This window comes from Colossoma macropomum, unplaced genomic scaffold, assembly GCF_904425465.1.
Source record: "Colossoma macropomum unplaced genomic scaffold, Colossoma_macropomum, whole genome shotgun sequence".
In the NCBI taxonomy this organism is placed as follows: Eukaryota; Metazoa; Chordata; class Actinopteri; order Characiformes; family Serrasalmidae; genus Colossoma; species Colossoma macropomum.
The window spans coordinates 45,067,952-45,081,751 of NW_023494789.1; the positions used below are offsets into that span (position 1 = coordinate 45,067,952).

At 37.9% G+C, this 13,800-nt stretch overlaps 1 protein-coding gene across 1 annotated transcript in view; it reads left to right on the top strand.

The window, feature by feature from the left end:
- Window positions 1-13,800, top strand: part of ptprfa (protein tyrosine phosphatase receptor type Fa) — a 241,253-nt gene that overhangs the window by 115,660 nt on the left and 111,793 nt on the right. The window contains 3 exon segments of the mRNA XM_036571461.1: window positions 1,012-1,023; window positions 11,882-12,042; window positions 12,044-12,152. Of these exon segments, the coding sequence (XP_036427354.1) occupies window positions 1,012-1,023; window positions 11,882-12,042; window positions 12,044-12,152 (282 nt within the window).

Sequence of the window (13,800 nt, forward strand, 5' to 3'; positions counted from 1 at the left end):
CATTGTAAAACAGGATTTATAAACATGTATAACAATTTGTTACACATCAGAAAATGGAATATTTTGTTTAAAAATATTTATATCTATATATTTATATCTTAAATATGTATATTTAATATCTAGTTATAGTTTCTGAAGAATATTGCTGCAGTGAAAGTGAAATCTAAAGTGAAATCCAGGAGAAAACTCCATGGGGTATAGACAGTCTATAGGGGACCATCAGAATACAGTGTAATGAGAGAATGTCTTACCCAAGCTTTTACCCTACTTTATAAAACCGACATAACACAGTAAACAAGCATTTCAGCGTATTTTCACTTTTTCTCAAAGGTTTTCTAGTATCCATGGCGATCAGGCATAGCCTCTGAGAACTCCGCCCACATAAATAGGCTGGTAACAAATTGTTTCAAATTGTTCCCTCCAGAAAAGTAGTTCCATCTCTCAAAGAAATAATTAGATTTACAGTTTAATTTACAGATATCTTTCATGCAGGTGTTCTACAAAATGTTTTACATAGATGTTTACAGACAGAACTCCACACCTGCCCATTGGCTTCTGTTATAAATGTGTTTTCAGTCAACATTGAAGCGATTTTAAATTTTCGTCCATTGTAATCAACCATGCGCTACAGATTTGGTAGATTCCTTTAAGTCACATTTGATTTTAGAAAACTTCATTTATTTAGGTCTTCCATGTGAATGTGTATGTGTGGGGGTGTGTGTGTGTTTCACCTGTGTATCCTTATGTTCTTGTCGCTCGTCTCATGTATGGATAAGCAGAATATTTGCCTGTTTCACTCTCTCTGTTTCTCCTTGTCTTCTTGCTTTTCTTTCTCCTCCTGGCTTTTCTTCTTTTGTTTTCTCTTCTTTCTCTCTCTCTCTCTCTCTCTCTCTCTCTCTCTTTCCCTCTCTCTCTCTCTCTCTCTTTCTTTTTCCTCTTTATCTTTGTTTCCCTTCCTTCCATCTCCATCGCACCCTGCCATCCAAATATCACTCCACTCCCCACTCTCAGACCAGCGGGAAGGTGGGTTCTTTTCTTTTTTCTCTCTCTCTCTTTCTCTTCATGGAGGGCCTGAGGATCAGAGCCACAGCGTTTTTTGCCCTAGCTCCAGGCTTTGGGGCTTTTTTGCCCCACCTGAATTTGCCCTCAAGTCTTCTTTCTGCCCCCGTGTTGTACTGCTTGCTTCCCTGTTCTCTCAGTTCCTGCAGAAGCTTTTGCATGCTGCACTTTGCTGCAGTTGTTTTTGTGCTGTCATGCTTTGTCTGCTTCTTCAGTGCCAAGCCACCTTTTATGTACTGGATGTGTTGTCTCCTTAACATCTTCATTCATTTTCTGTTGAAGGCTGTATCTTATTTATACATCGTATTTGTATACATCTTTGATGTGTTTTTGTTTGTATATATATATACTTTATCTAATTTCTACCCCCTCAACAAAATGATTTTATACAGTACAAAAAAATAATAAAAGTGCAATATAGAAGCATTTTTAAAAGGGCTCCTAAAATATGTATACAATAGAGACTTTAGTACTTGGGGGTATGTTGTCCTACATCATTTGATCACAATCAAATGCAAATGCATTTAAGCAGTCCTGGTCAAATGACATGTTTTATTGATTTTCTTAGAGAAAATAAGATAACACATCTTCTACAGGGAACAAGCTCAAATATGACTTTTTTTCTGCAAATCTTAGTGCACAATTTCTGTTTATTTGGTGAGTTTAACGTATTGCAAATAAACAGAAATTGTGCACTAAAAAGTGCTGAAGTATGTTCTGTGTAGAGGATGTGTTATTTTCTCTTAGAAAATCAATAAAACGTCATTTGATTTCACTTAAAGAAATAAAAAAAAACTTAATTAGACTTATTATGTATAGAACCTTGACAACACAAAAAAACCTTTTTAATGTTTAAATGGTACTTTGTGCAGATAATTGTTTCTTCTCTATGAGAACAGAGAAATTCTATATGGTTGTTCAAAGAACCTATTAGAAAAAATGGTTGTTTGTAGGACCAAAAAAGGTTCCACTATTTTCACAAGTCATTTTTTTGTGCTACGTAGAACCCCTTTTGCTAAGAGTGTAAAATAATTAGAAACATAATTAGAATGGCACACATGAAACGATCAATTTTCAGAAATGTGAATAACCTCATAAGCGTTTAAATAATTCTGTAAGTTGTCATGGTTTTATATATTAGAATTACATTTACTAAAGAACTCTGAGTGTATGCTGCTTCATTGCAAAGCTTTAATGCTCAAGGTCAAACTACAAATACTGGAATTCAGCTTTAGCTCAGCAACTATAAGCTGTTTGCAGATGAGTCCAAATTCCAGTGAGTGTATTTGCCTTCACTCCCCAGCTCAGAGTGTTTCAGCAGGGTTTGTGCTGTTATCCTGTGAGTAACAGGCAGAGAGCCTTTTTAGTTGGGGAGTATTTAAGCTGGTTAAAGCAGCTTTGATTGTTTATTTTGGAAGGAGACATTTCAGCTCTGGCTCCAGCTTTGCCATGGAGAACAATCCAGAGATGAGTGAGGAGCAGCAGGCTCTCTCTCTCTCTGCATGTTTTACTTAAAGGAACAGTTCAGTGAATAATCAAATTTACAGTCCTCTTACCGCAAAGGTAATCGATCAGCCAAGACATGGACAGAACTACAAGCCAAATTCTGACGTTGAGATGGCTGCTACTACTGTATTTAGTTATGCAGTGTATTCTTTCCATTTTTTCACATAAAAGTGTCAGAAACCACATAAGCAAGTCTGTTTGAGATTACTTAGCATCTCGACATGGTTTGTAGCAAGTGTGTGATGATTTAGGCATGCAGATTACACAGTGCTGGTGGTTTATAACCTTCCATCACTTGTTAGCTATAATAAACTTGTAGCTCACTCTAAAAAATGCTAGATTAAAAACAACCTAATTTGCCCTGTATCAGTATATAACCAAACACATGTTAGGTTAAAGTGACCCAGCATTGCTGGGTTATATGAGTAACTCAACACACTGAGTCAAAAGAATTGCACTGATATATGGTTACTTTTTACTAGCACTAAGTTATTTTTAACTTATTCATTGGGTTACTGCCTAAGATTTTTCTGTTTGTAAAGTCAGTGAATTCCTGCTGTGATTCCATGCTGCTGTCAGATTAAGACGCATATTTAATTGCTTGTTTAACTGTAACTGAGAAATCAGAAGTTTTTTCTGAACCCTGCCATAACACAACCTAACTCTGCCTATGTTCCTACATACAAGTTACGTCTGAATACTGCTGTACCAAACAGTATATTCCAAGTAGCAATGGCACATCACACCATTTGTTTGGAGACACAGCCTCGGGGTGCACCCGTACCACAAACGAAAATCTCCTTGCTAGACAAACAAACATGTCTTGACTGATTAACTGCATTTGGGGAAAGAGTTAAACACTCTTAAATGAGATTTTAGATGCTGTTTAGTTTTTATGTTGTAGACCTGGTGGTTTATTACAAGTCTTTTAAACACAGGTTTACATCTTGGTTCTCTCTTTCAGAAACAGAGTGGTTGAAAGCTAGTTGAGGAATGGCTTTCCAATCAATGCTACTTTTAGAGAGAAAGCCAATCAGAGTTTCATTTGTATCGATTAGATGAGAGCCAGAATTGGATTGCTCGCACCACCCCTGTACATTAATGGATAGTTTTGTTTATTTATTTATTCATCTATTTATTTGTCCGTTGGTTGCAGGAGCATGCTCTGTTGGTTGTGGCTTGATGCTGCTCTGCTACCTGCTTGCACTGCTGCCTGACATACTTCTGGAAGAATGTATATGAGTGTGTGCATGTGTTTGTTTTTGTACATTTTTCTATGCAGGAAAACCAGAGAAAGATAGGGGTTGGCTAAGGAAGGCTACACCTTCTCAGGCTCAGCAAAACAGTAAAATGGTTATGGATGCACAGTTAAATCACGCACAGGTTGATATCAGCAGATATTTAGATTTCATTGCTCTTTTAATGATTTAATGAGCAGGTCATATAGGTGACGCTGGGCTACTATGCTAACATGTCTACATTTTATTAATTTTACAGCATTTTAACCCTCTACAAATAAGTATTTGTAAGTAACATAAGTAACATTTGACTGTAATGGTAATCCAGATAGATTTAGTGCCAATTTCTTCATTTTGTGAATGTTTATGTATCGGCATCGACAGCTATGTATATTAAAGATATTTGAAATTAGCGTCAGCCAACAGTTCCCATGTTCCCTAAAAATGGTAAGGTGCTTTTGTTTGTCCATTTATTTATTTTTACAAGAAGCTAAATGTTTAATTTTTTTTACTGAGAAGGCAAAACCTTTTTGATTACTGAGGTTAATATTAAAGTCAGGCTTAAACAATTCTTATTACATAGAAACTTATGTATAAGAAATATACAAATATTTACATGTAAGAAATTGAGTATGAAATATAAATATAGATGTAGATATAGATATTAGAAATGTTAATGATTAACCAATTAATTGTTAACCAACAAACACATGTTCAACTTTCAGTTAAAAAGTTTATTTCATTTCTGATGAGCAATTGATATGAGAATATGAGTTTTCATACAATTTTGAATTGTACTCGTGAGGGTGCAAGAGTACGGCTTGTTCCGGGAGCCATAGTTAGTTATGAACTGGGTTTCTGGAGTCGATTCTGACTCTCGACTCCTGTTGCTGCAGTCTGTCTCTTCGACTCCCTTTAATTTTAACAAGAGTCATTGATAAAAGGATATAGTAGAGATTAAACCATTCTAAATGTAGTTTAAAGCACTATAGCAAAGAAGATATTTAGCCTAATGAAATAGTGCTAAAGAAGGCTACAACTGACCCTTTGTTTGTTAGCTAAAGGTTAGCCTATGTAGTTAGTCCCATGACAAAAACGCTTAAAAGCTGTGAGCTACTGGCTTTATTTTGATTGTTGTTTAAACTGCATATGAACTTCACACTAGCCCCAGCCAGCCCATATATATTCACACGCTAATTACGTGTGGTACATGTTAGTAAGTAAACTACATTAGGTCAATATCATATCTGTTACGTTAGGCTGCATTTTTCATTCAGTAAAGCTTGAAGCCTTGTTGAAATAAAACACTTTTCTGTGTTTGATATTTTTATGGGTCGGTTATCGGTCAAAAGATCTTGCCAAAATTTGCATCCCTAATACCTATGGGACATATTATCATTATATATAGGTACTTATTACATTTAGACACATATATGTGGCCCCACTTCCTGGTAAGGTACAAAAACAAATGTGAATGTATGTGTGTGTGTGTGTGTGTGTGCATGTGTTATCCTATGTTCATGGACCACCTCTCCCTCCAGCTTCCTGCATTAGAACCCTGTTGCCCTTCTACATCTTTCTCTTTTTTTCCAATCTGTCTCTCTCAAACGCCCCCACCCCCCCACTACTGCCCCCCCACACCTGCCCCCCCCCCAGGTGGCATGCCTGCAAAACCAGGGTATGTGTGTCTGCATTTTTAACAGCTCACTTCACACACAGTGTTAACTCTCCCAGAGCTCAGGAAAAATGAGTTCAGTGACTAATGCTGGGTCTGACCATGTCCTAACCGCCGCTGCTGCTGCTGCTGGGGCTCAAAAGCGGCCCACTCACACTCTTGACTCACTCCAACTGAATTGACCTCTCCATGCTCTGCCCACAAAAGCATTCTTTCAATGCTACTATTTTAAGTTTTGACAAACTTCACAAAAATCCCATTCAACCTAATGAGGAACTTAGAAAGTGCCTTTAACCCGTTTTGCACAGCAGCCATAACATCCAATCTTTGCTTGTTTTGGAGGAGGTCCAAAACATGTATACGATTACAAACAACTGGATTTGTAGGCAAACAAGCAAGTCAACATTTATAAAAGTGTTTTTTTTTAGTATGTTTAAATGCTGTTTTCTTATTGTGGCAGTTGTACATGACTGATAGAAAGACAGCTGCACTTGTCCTGTATCCATAGCCATCCTTGTGGAGAGGTGTGAATTGTTTTAGCCCTCCTTTTAGCCCTCATTGCTTGTTAGCAGCTCAACATAGAGTCACAACATTTCTCACACAGAGAGCCACAGTGTCCTAGTTAATCTTATAATAGAGTTGCAGGGGGAAAATATTTTATTTGATTATATTGACTAAAAACATCCAAGTCGATTTCCTCCTAGAAGGACTACAGAAAGAGATTGATTTCAAATGATATATTTTGTATGCATGTGAGAGGTCACACTAGAATTGATCAGATGTATTTTTCACATAGAAATAATGTTTGTTTAGTGTCGCTACAGAATGTTCAGTTGCCTCTTTAAAGCTCTCTGGGTTGGATACATCATCATGGTTGTTTCGAAAGTGACTCTATCACTACAATGATACATTACTTTACATGCATACAAAATAATTGTAATTTGAAATAAATAATCAACAGCTCATTTCAAATGTTCGTAATTTGACTTGTTAGTAGTGTGCAACAGTTTCTCATTTGGTTGAACAGGTTTTTTGCCAGGATTCTGAGGTTCTGACCTCTCAACAGTATCTATGAAAGAAAGCGTTTGTCAGCAGAACATGAATAGGTCAGTTAAACTCAGCCATCATAGTGTTGACCATCCTCCATGTCCATGGTGTCCATAGGTAATATCGTCCTCTCTGTCTTCTAATGACTTGCGTGGACTAACATGGTCTCTCCTACTCACCAGCTAGCACGCTGAGACTGTTCCTACAGTGCTGTGCTGTTATCTCTCTAACACACTGACTCAGTAACTCCTTCTGTGTTTTACTATGACTCTGAGGGTCTGCCAGTTGCTGGCTTTAACACCCACAGCAAAACAAAGCAGCTTTGTCCAGATATGAGTCAAATTTCCTGTCTGATAGGAGAGATAATAGAATGTAAACAAAGACACAAAGAGAAGCAGTCAAAAGTTTGGATGTGCATATTAGTAGAAAGTTTTTTGTCTGTGAAATTTTGTGCTTTATTTGAACTATTTATACTGTTAAACAAATCTAAACTGTCTTATATTTTAGATTATTCAAAGTACTCCACCTCTACTTTGATGCAGCTTTGCACACATTCATTCTGTCAAATAGCTTAATGAGCAGCCACTTTGGTTGCTTTCCAAGCTTCACAAAACTACTTGTTTTGGAAATAAATTCATACATAGGCATCAAGTTTAGGATTTATGTTTGTTTTAGAAACAAATTCCGAGCATTTAAGCATATATCAGAATGTCTTTAAAACTATAAAAAACATACATTTAACTAGGTGGGTCCAAGCGTTTAACTGCTACAGTGTAGCAGTTAAGTGGGCAAACCGCAACAGTGTAAACAAGCATGCCTAATAAAAAAAAGTAGATTTTGTATTCAGAAGGGAACGAATGTGATTATTTGGTTATGAGACAGACAGGACACTGCACAATCTCCTGCTGTGGCTAAAACTTCCTGACAGAGTGATATTTAACCGGCCAATTTTCACTTTCTGAATGCAAATGGGGTTTTTGTATTGTGCACGGCCAGGTGCATTAGATAAGGTGCCGCAGCGTCTCGGGCCACTGTGCTATCTAATGGTTCCCTCAGGGACAGAAAGGCACTTCCGTTGCCTCATATCCAGAGTGGCATTCAAGTCACATAAACACGGAAAATTCATAATCGCCTCACTGCTCAATCTGTCTAAAACCTAGCCTGGTCCATTTGCTATCAGTGTTACTTGTAGCTGGCTCAGGCTCTTGCACAAAGCTGTAGCAGCTTACATATATACATTTCCCCTTCAGGTTAAGTCATAAAGTTTGGACACACCTGAATACATGATTTTTATAATCGTAAATGCATTCTAATCTAAAGCCTTATACTTACATGCTTGGAAGTACTTTCTGAAACAAATGTACAGTACTATGCAAAAATCAGAAACCATCCTTTCAATTACTTAATTTCTAATCTTTTTTTTAGCATTAGAAAACATATAATCGCTGTTCAAATAAAAAAAAAAAAGGTCTTATGGCTTGGTAACTTTACAGGAGGTGGCAAACACGTTCTTTACCTTTAATGTAAGTTAATGTAAAGAGACTTTATTCTTTGTGCTTTTGGAGCATGTCTTTTGGTTAGTTCATTATGAAAGTGTGCCCACCCTTTGCCCTTATTACAGCCTCTGTTCTTTTTGGACTTGCTTTCAGTTTTAACCACACGTCCAAAGTTTCGTCTTAGAAGTTGGTTGCATTTTCTGCTTCTCACGATGCAAGTAATTCTACATTCAGTGATACTGAGGTCTGAGCTTTGTGGTGGAATGTCCGTTGTTCTTGCTGGGTTCTTGACAGCTTCACATGCTGTCAGACCCTTAGTGTTGAGTTGTCGTCTCACAGTGGTAGGTCACCTGAGGATTTTTTCAGATCTGAATCAAGAATGGAGCTTAATTATCTCCTGTTATTGAAGATGTAAGCTTTAAGTACTGTTTTTCTGATGGTTTTGGTTGTCTTCCAGGTCTTGCTTGGTTGTTAAGTGTCCCATTTTCTCTATAACTTTTAATTATTTTTTGAACTCCAGTTTGGAAAATTCCTGATTTTTTCGTTATTTTCCTTTGCCTACCCCCTTCCTTATGCAAGTGTACTGTCTTATATCTAATCTCCTCAGACATAAGTAATGAAAAATGAAACAAAACACTTGAGTATTTTGGCTGAAAATTAAATAAATGATGGGTGGTCTTGCATTTTTGCACAGTAAATAGCAACATTGATGCCTAGATGCGAAGTTGCTTGAGAGTGTGTAAAGCTACATTAAGGCAAAGGAGGGCTACTTAAAAACAATCTAAAATAGAATATAATTTGAATTCTTTAAAATAAGTTATGGTCACTGCATAATTATATATGTATTATTTCACAATAGTAAAAAGAACAAAAAATGTATGCATTTTTCACTGTTACTGTGAGTCAGGAAAGTCATGTAAGTCATAACTTTTACGTAGTTTGGCAGTGTTTTCTTTTTTCTTTCTTAACTGTCTCAGACAACGCGTCTGTTGGGCCTTCCATTTTAAACTCTGTATCGGTGCCCATGCAAGGTTGATAAGTGTGGAAATACATGCACAGCTGCAATAGAACACGTTATTCATTGATCTCTTACTAGATGCTATGAAACGGCCATGATTGGAAATCACACAGAGAAGTGTGAGAGGGGACGGCTTTGTGGGTTTTTAAAAAGCTTTACAGATTGATGTTGTGTGTCGGGACTCCTATGGGAAAATGAAACGAGGAGGGCAGCTTGGCTTTGACTTCACGTTTACTGCTGCTGAGCGTGCAGCAAAAATACTGTACGAATTTGTGCTAACATTTGCAACTATGGATCAATACCTTCAATCTGGTTTAGAAACTTTCGAGTCAAAGCGTTTATTTCTTGCCTAGGGATGCAGTCATTTTTAAATCTGAGCTGGCCCTTTAGATCTCAGCATGCTTCTTGTTTAAGCAGGATGTTTCACACTGCGCAAAAAGACCCTGAGCAGTTCAATATTTCCATCCTTCTACCTTAAGAACTCTCCAAACGAAAAGAGACAGTGTTTACATGAAGGGATAAATTGGATCTTTTTGTACTCTTGACTGCAGGGCTCTTAAACCAGATCCTGGAGGGCCAAAACATTGGACTGTTGTGTTTTCACTACTCCAGCTTGATTCATCTTAATAATCTAGTGATGTGAGAATGTGCTTTACTGTTAGAGAGACCCATGTAATGATGCTTAAGCTGCCTCTCAGGGTTTCCTTTGGAGAAAAAAGGCAGCAACAGAATTGCCAGTGAAAAATCAACTGAACAAGAAGATATTTAACAACTGTAAGGCTCTCTACATTTGCTGGCCACTTTATTAGAAACAACAACTTGTAATTTCACAAACTGGCCACTTTATGAACCTACCACAAGGATCCATTACATACAGTTGTATGCAAATATTACCCCTCTAAATTACAGGCTTTTTACATACTAAGGCTTATTATTCAGTATCAAGGACTTCATTGCAAACTGGTGGAGGTACTCTTAGGTTATAGAAGTGTGTAATAAAACTTGCTATGTAAGGGTTTAAACACCCTATTCTAAGTGAAAATTTAATCTAAGTTATAAATCTAAGTGAAAATAAGTTTAATATATTTGAAAAAAATAAAATGCAAAACAAAAATTGGGCCATCACTATTACATAGCCCACATTTTTTGTTTTATTTTTTCACAATATGTTAAATTCAGGAAATAAACAGTAATTCTGTTCATTCTTCATTTGACTGGGGTGCCAAAACTTTTGCATATGACTATAGGTGTACAATTACAGATTGTAGCCCATCACTTGCAGCACAGTTTGTTAGACAACCTCTACCCAATTCACTGTTGGTCAGTTTCTGACCACAGGGTTCTCTTTTTCGAGTCTTGGTTCCGCTCAAGGTTTCATGCTCTTGCTGTTAGGGAACTTTCTCTTGCTGCCTTCCACTGTCGCCCTTGGCTTGCTCAACGGGGCTTGAACTGGATTTTTCTGTACAGCTGCTTTGTGACAACGCCTGTTGTAAAAAGCACTATAAAAATAAATTTTGACTTAATTTGACTTGACCTCTGTCAACATTTTGGGTGGTGGACCATTCTCAGTAAAGCAGTGACACTGGAATGGCTATGTGGTCAGAAACTAACCACTGATGAAGAGCTAGAAGATGACTGACACAAACTGTGGATCAACAGATGGGCTATAGCAAGGTGGATCTACAAAGGAGGGGTTTCTAGTAAAGTGACCAGGGGAATGTATTTCTACTAAACTTTCTAGAAGTCCAACAGTGTATTAAAGATCATAAGGCAGAAAACAAAGACTTAGATGGGTGCTGGATTCCAGATGAGATCGCTGTGGCTCTACATGCCTGGAGGCTTGAAGCTGGAGGTGTTCTCTGAGTCTTACATTTGTGACCATGTGTAGTTAAGGCAGTTTCACCCTGCATCGGCATGGCATGCATTTTTTATGCACAAAGAGTGCAGTAGTGTTTATTTAGATACAGCCTGGAATGCCTGGAAGGACTTCAGAGGAACTCGAGTGAGATAACAATAGAAATCCACTCAGCAAAATCCATACCTGCAGATGCACAGCAGGGGAGGGCCCAAATACGTTTACTGCAGAGTGACGCATTTTATATTATTGTACAGTCCATTGAGCTTTGCTGCTTATGACACGTTTTTTCTTGGCTTTTTAATTTGCATGTTCATAGTCATTAGTGGGTTTTTCAGAGGCGCTGTCTAATGGGATAAAGTCTAGACAAATTGAACCATTAAGTGCTGTGTCATTCGGTAAAAAGACAAATGACAAACACCCACTAAGACAAAAATTTGGTGACTGCCAGCATCTGTTACTCGATCAGCGTCCAGCAGACCCCATACTGTAATAATACAGTACTTAACCCTTAGAGGTATACCATTATTATAAACGTTTTGCCGTTTGCATAGCTGTTAAAATGTAAGTCTAAATCTAAGTCTTTTTTTTGCGTGTTTTGCTGTAACGTTTCATCAAATTTAAATCAGAAAAAAAACATACCTCCTGTGGTTTGGATTAAAAGTATGGAAACAACACTTTCCACAGAACTTCCACTTGTGTTAGTGAGCAAGTGGGAATTAATCAATATAGATGTACAGCATGACAGCGATAACTGTGACTTCCATAAAAATAGTCCATATCCAACAGGCTGCACAGTATAAAGATATTGTAACAGTAATGCTGATATTGTAACAGTAATAAAAACCTAGAAACCTATTATTTTCTCAATATGGTGCAGGCCTTTAGCAGTTTTGTGTAGCCAGAGCCATGCCTGACTCGCTAGGTGTGTACTCGCTGTTTCCTGTCTCTACTCTATGTCTTTAACACCCTCTTGTCCTCCAACAGTCCGACGCGTTCCACCGCGCTTCTCTATCCCCCCCACCAACCACGAGGTGATGCCAGGGGGCAGTTTAAACCTCACCTGCGTGGCGGTGGGTGCCCCCATGCCCTACGTCAAGTGGATGACTGGAGACGTGGAACTAACGAAGGAAGAGGAGATGCCCATTGGGACGGAACGTTCTGGAGCTGACCAACATCCGCCAGTCTGCTAATTACACCTGTGTGGCCATTTCTTCTCTGGGCATGATTGAGACCACCGCTCAAATTACTGTAAAAGGTAAGTCAAAGCGGTGTTTAAGGTCAAGGTACAGTATGGTGCAAACAACACCAAGGTGAAGGGTTCAGTTACCAAGAAGCACACCTACTGATTGCATAAAATATAGAAACCTTCCCTGTACAATAAATCACCTTTATGCATCTGTGAAATAAATAAATGTACTGTAATCAGGAATAACTTTGTCATCCGACAGTTATCATTGGCGTTACGCTAGAAGACCTGGTGTCTCTGAAGTGGTCATTTTATAGGATAGTGTTTCCCAAAAGTGGTCCTGTATGCACACTGTCTTTCATGTTTTTGTGCTTTACTTACTTTAACACAGCTACTTTAACTCAGTAAGGTGTTGTTAAAGGAATATGTCCATGAAAAAAAATTTACTCAATTTTCCACTTACCCCAGATGTAGTCAGTCAGCCAAGACATGTTAGAAGTCCAAATTTTACTTCTTTAGTTTAGACCCGGAGCTACGAGGCTAACGTTGCTAACAAACATGAAATTAAAATGTATTATGAGCGCTTATTGTGTTCGCAATAAGGCATATTTTGCCCTGTGCCTGCACCCATATGTACTGGTCCTGGTCCTCAGTATAATGTAAAAGAATGTAAGTAGTGTAAAAGAGCAGACTTGAGTAAACCATAGCATAGAATGTAATGCAGAGAGTAGTAGAGTACTACTGATAAGTGATACGTGGACCATAACAGATAAGAATAGACTATAGAGTCCACCAGTCCTGTAGTCTTTCACTGCCTATTGTTTGGGTGACACATAAAGTGTTTCTTGGCCAAAGCCTTCATAAAAAATTTTGTTGTTTAGAAGACTACCGCCTTTTATCTGTGTCTGTATTATAGCTCTGTCACCAGATTTAGCACAACCTTAGCTAATGAGATACGGCACTCAATAAATACTCCTGTACACTATAATACAAAATATCAATCCATGAACAACCTCAGTAAACACTCATAGTGGTCTATAAACAACCTCAATAAACAAGCTTCTACACTGGAATAAGAGATGTTGGGCCCAAAAAAAAATCAGTTAGTGTTTCCCAACCCTGAACCTGGGGGACTGCCCTGCACACTTTTTCTGTGCTTTAACCCCTACATGGCCAGGGCCCGCAGGCAGGCCAACTTCTACAGCCTAACAACAGCTCAACCAGTTTGCCCGTCCCTTTAGTTACTAAATAATAAGCCTTAGTATGTAATAGGCCTGAGATTTTAAGAGGTTAACACACCTGCTCAGTAAGGGGTTTTTAATGACTGGATTAGTTGGATCAGGTGTGTTAAGGAAACACTAAAAAGTGCAGAACAGTGGGCACCCAGGACCAGGGTTGGGAAATAATAAACACACCTGTATCCTTAAATAGGAGGTATTAGTGCCTAAACGACATTGATAAACACTCTTAAATATTTGAATAGGAGATATTAATCCATACAAAACCTCAATAAACATGTCTATTTTTTATAGTAGAAACTATTAGTACATAGACAACCTCAGTAAACACTCTTATACACTAGAAAAGAAACTAGTACATAACAGCCTTAATAATTAGACATTAGAATTACACATTAGAATAGGAGAAATTAGTCTGTAAACAACTTCAGTAAGCATTCCTGTATGCTAGAATGCTAGAGACATTTGTCACTAACAAC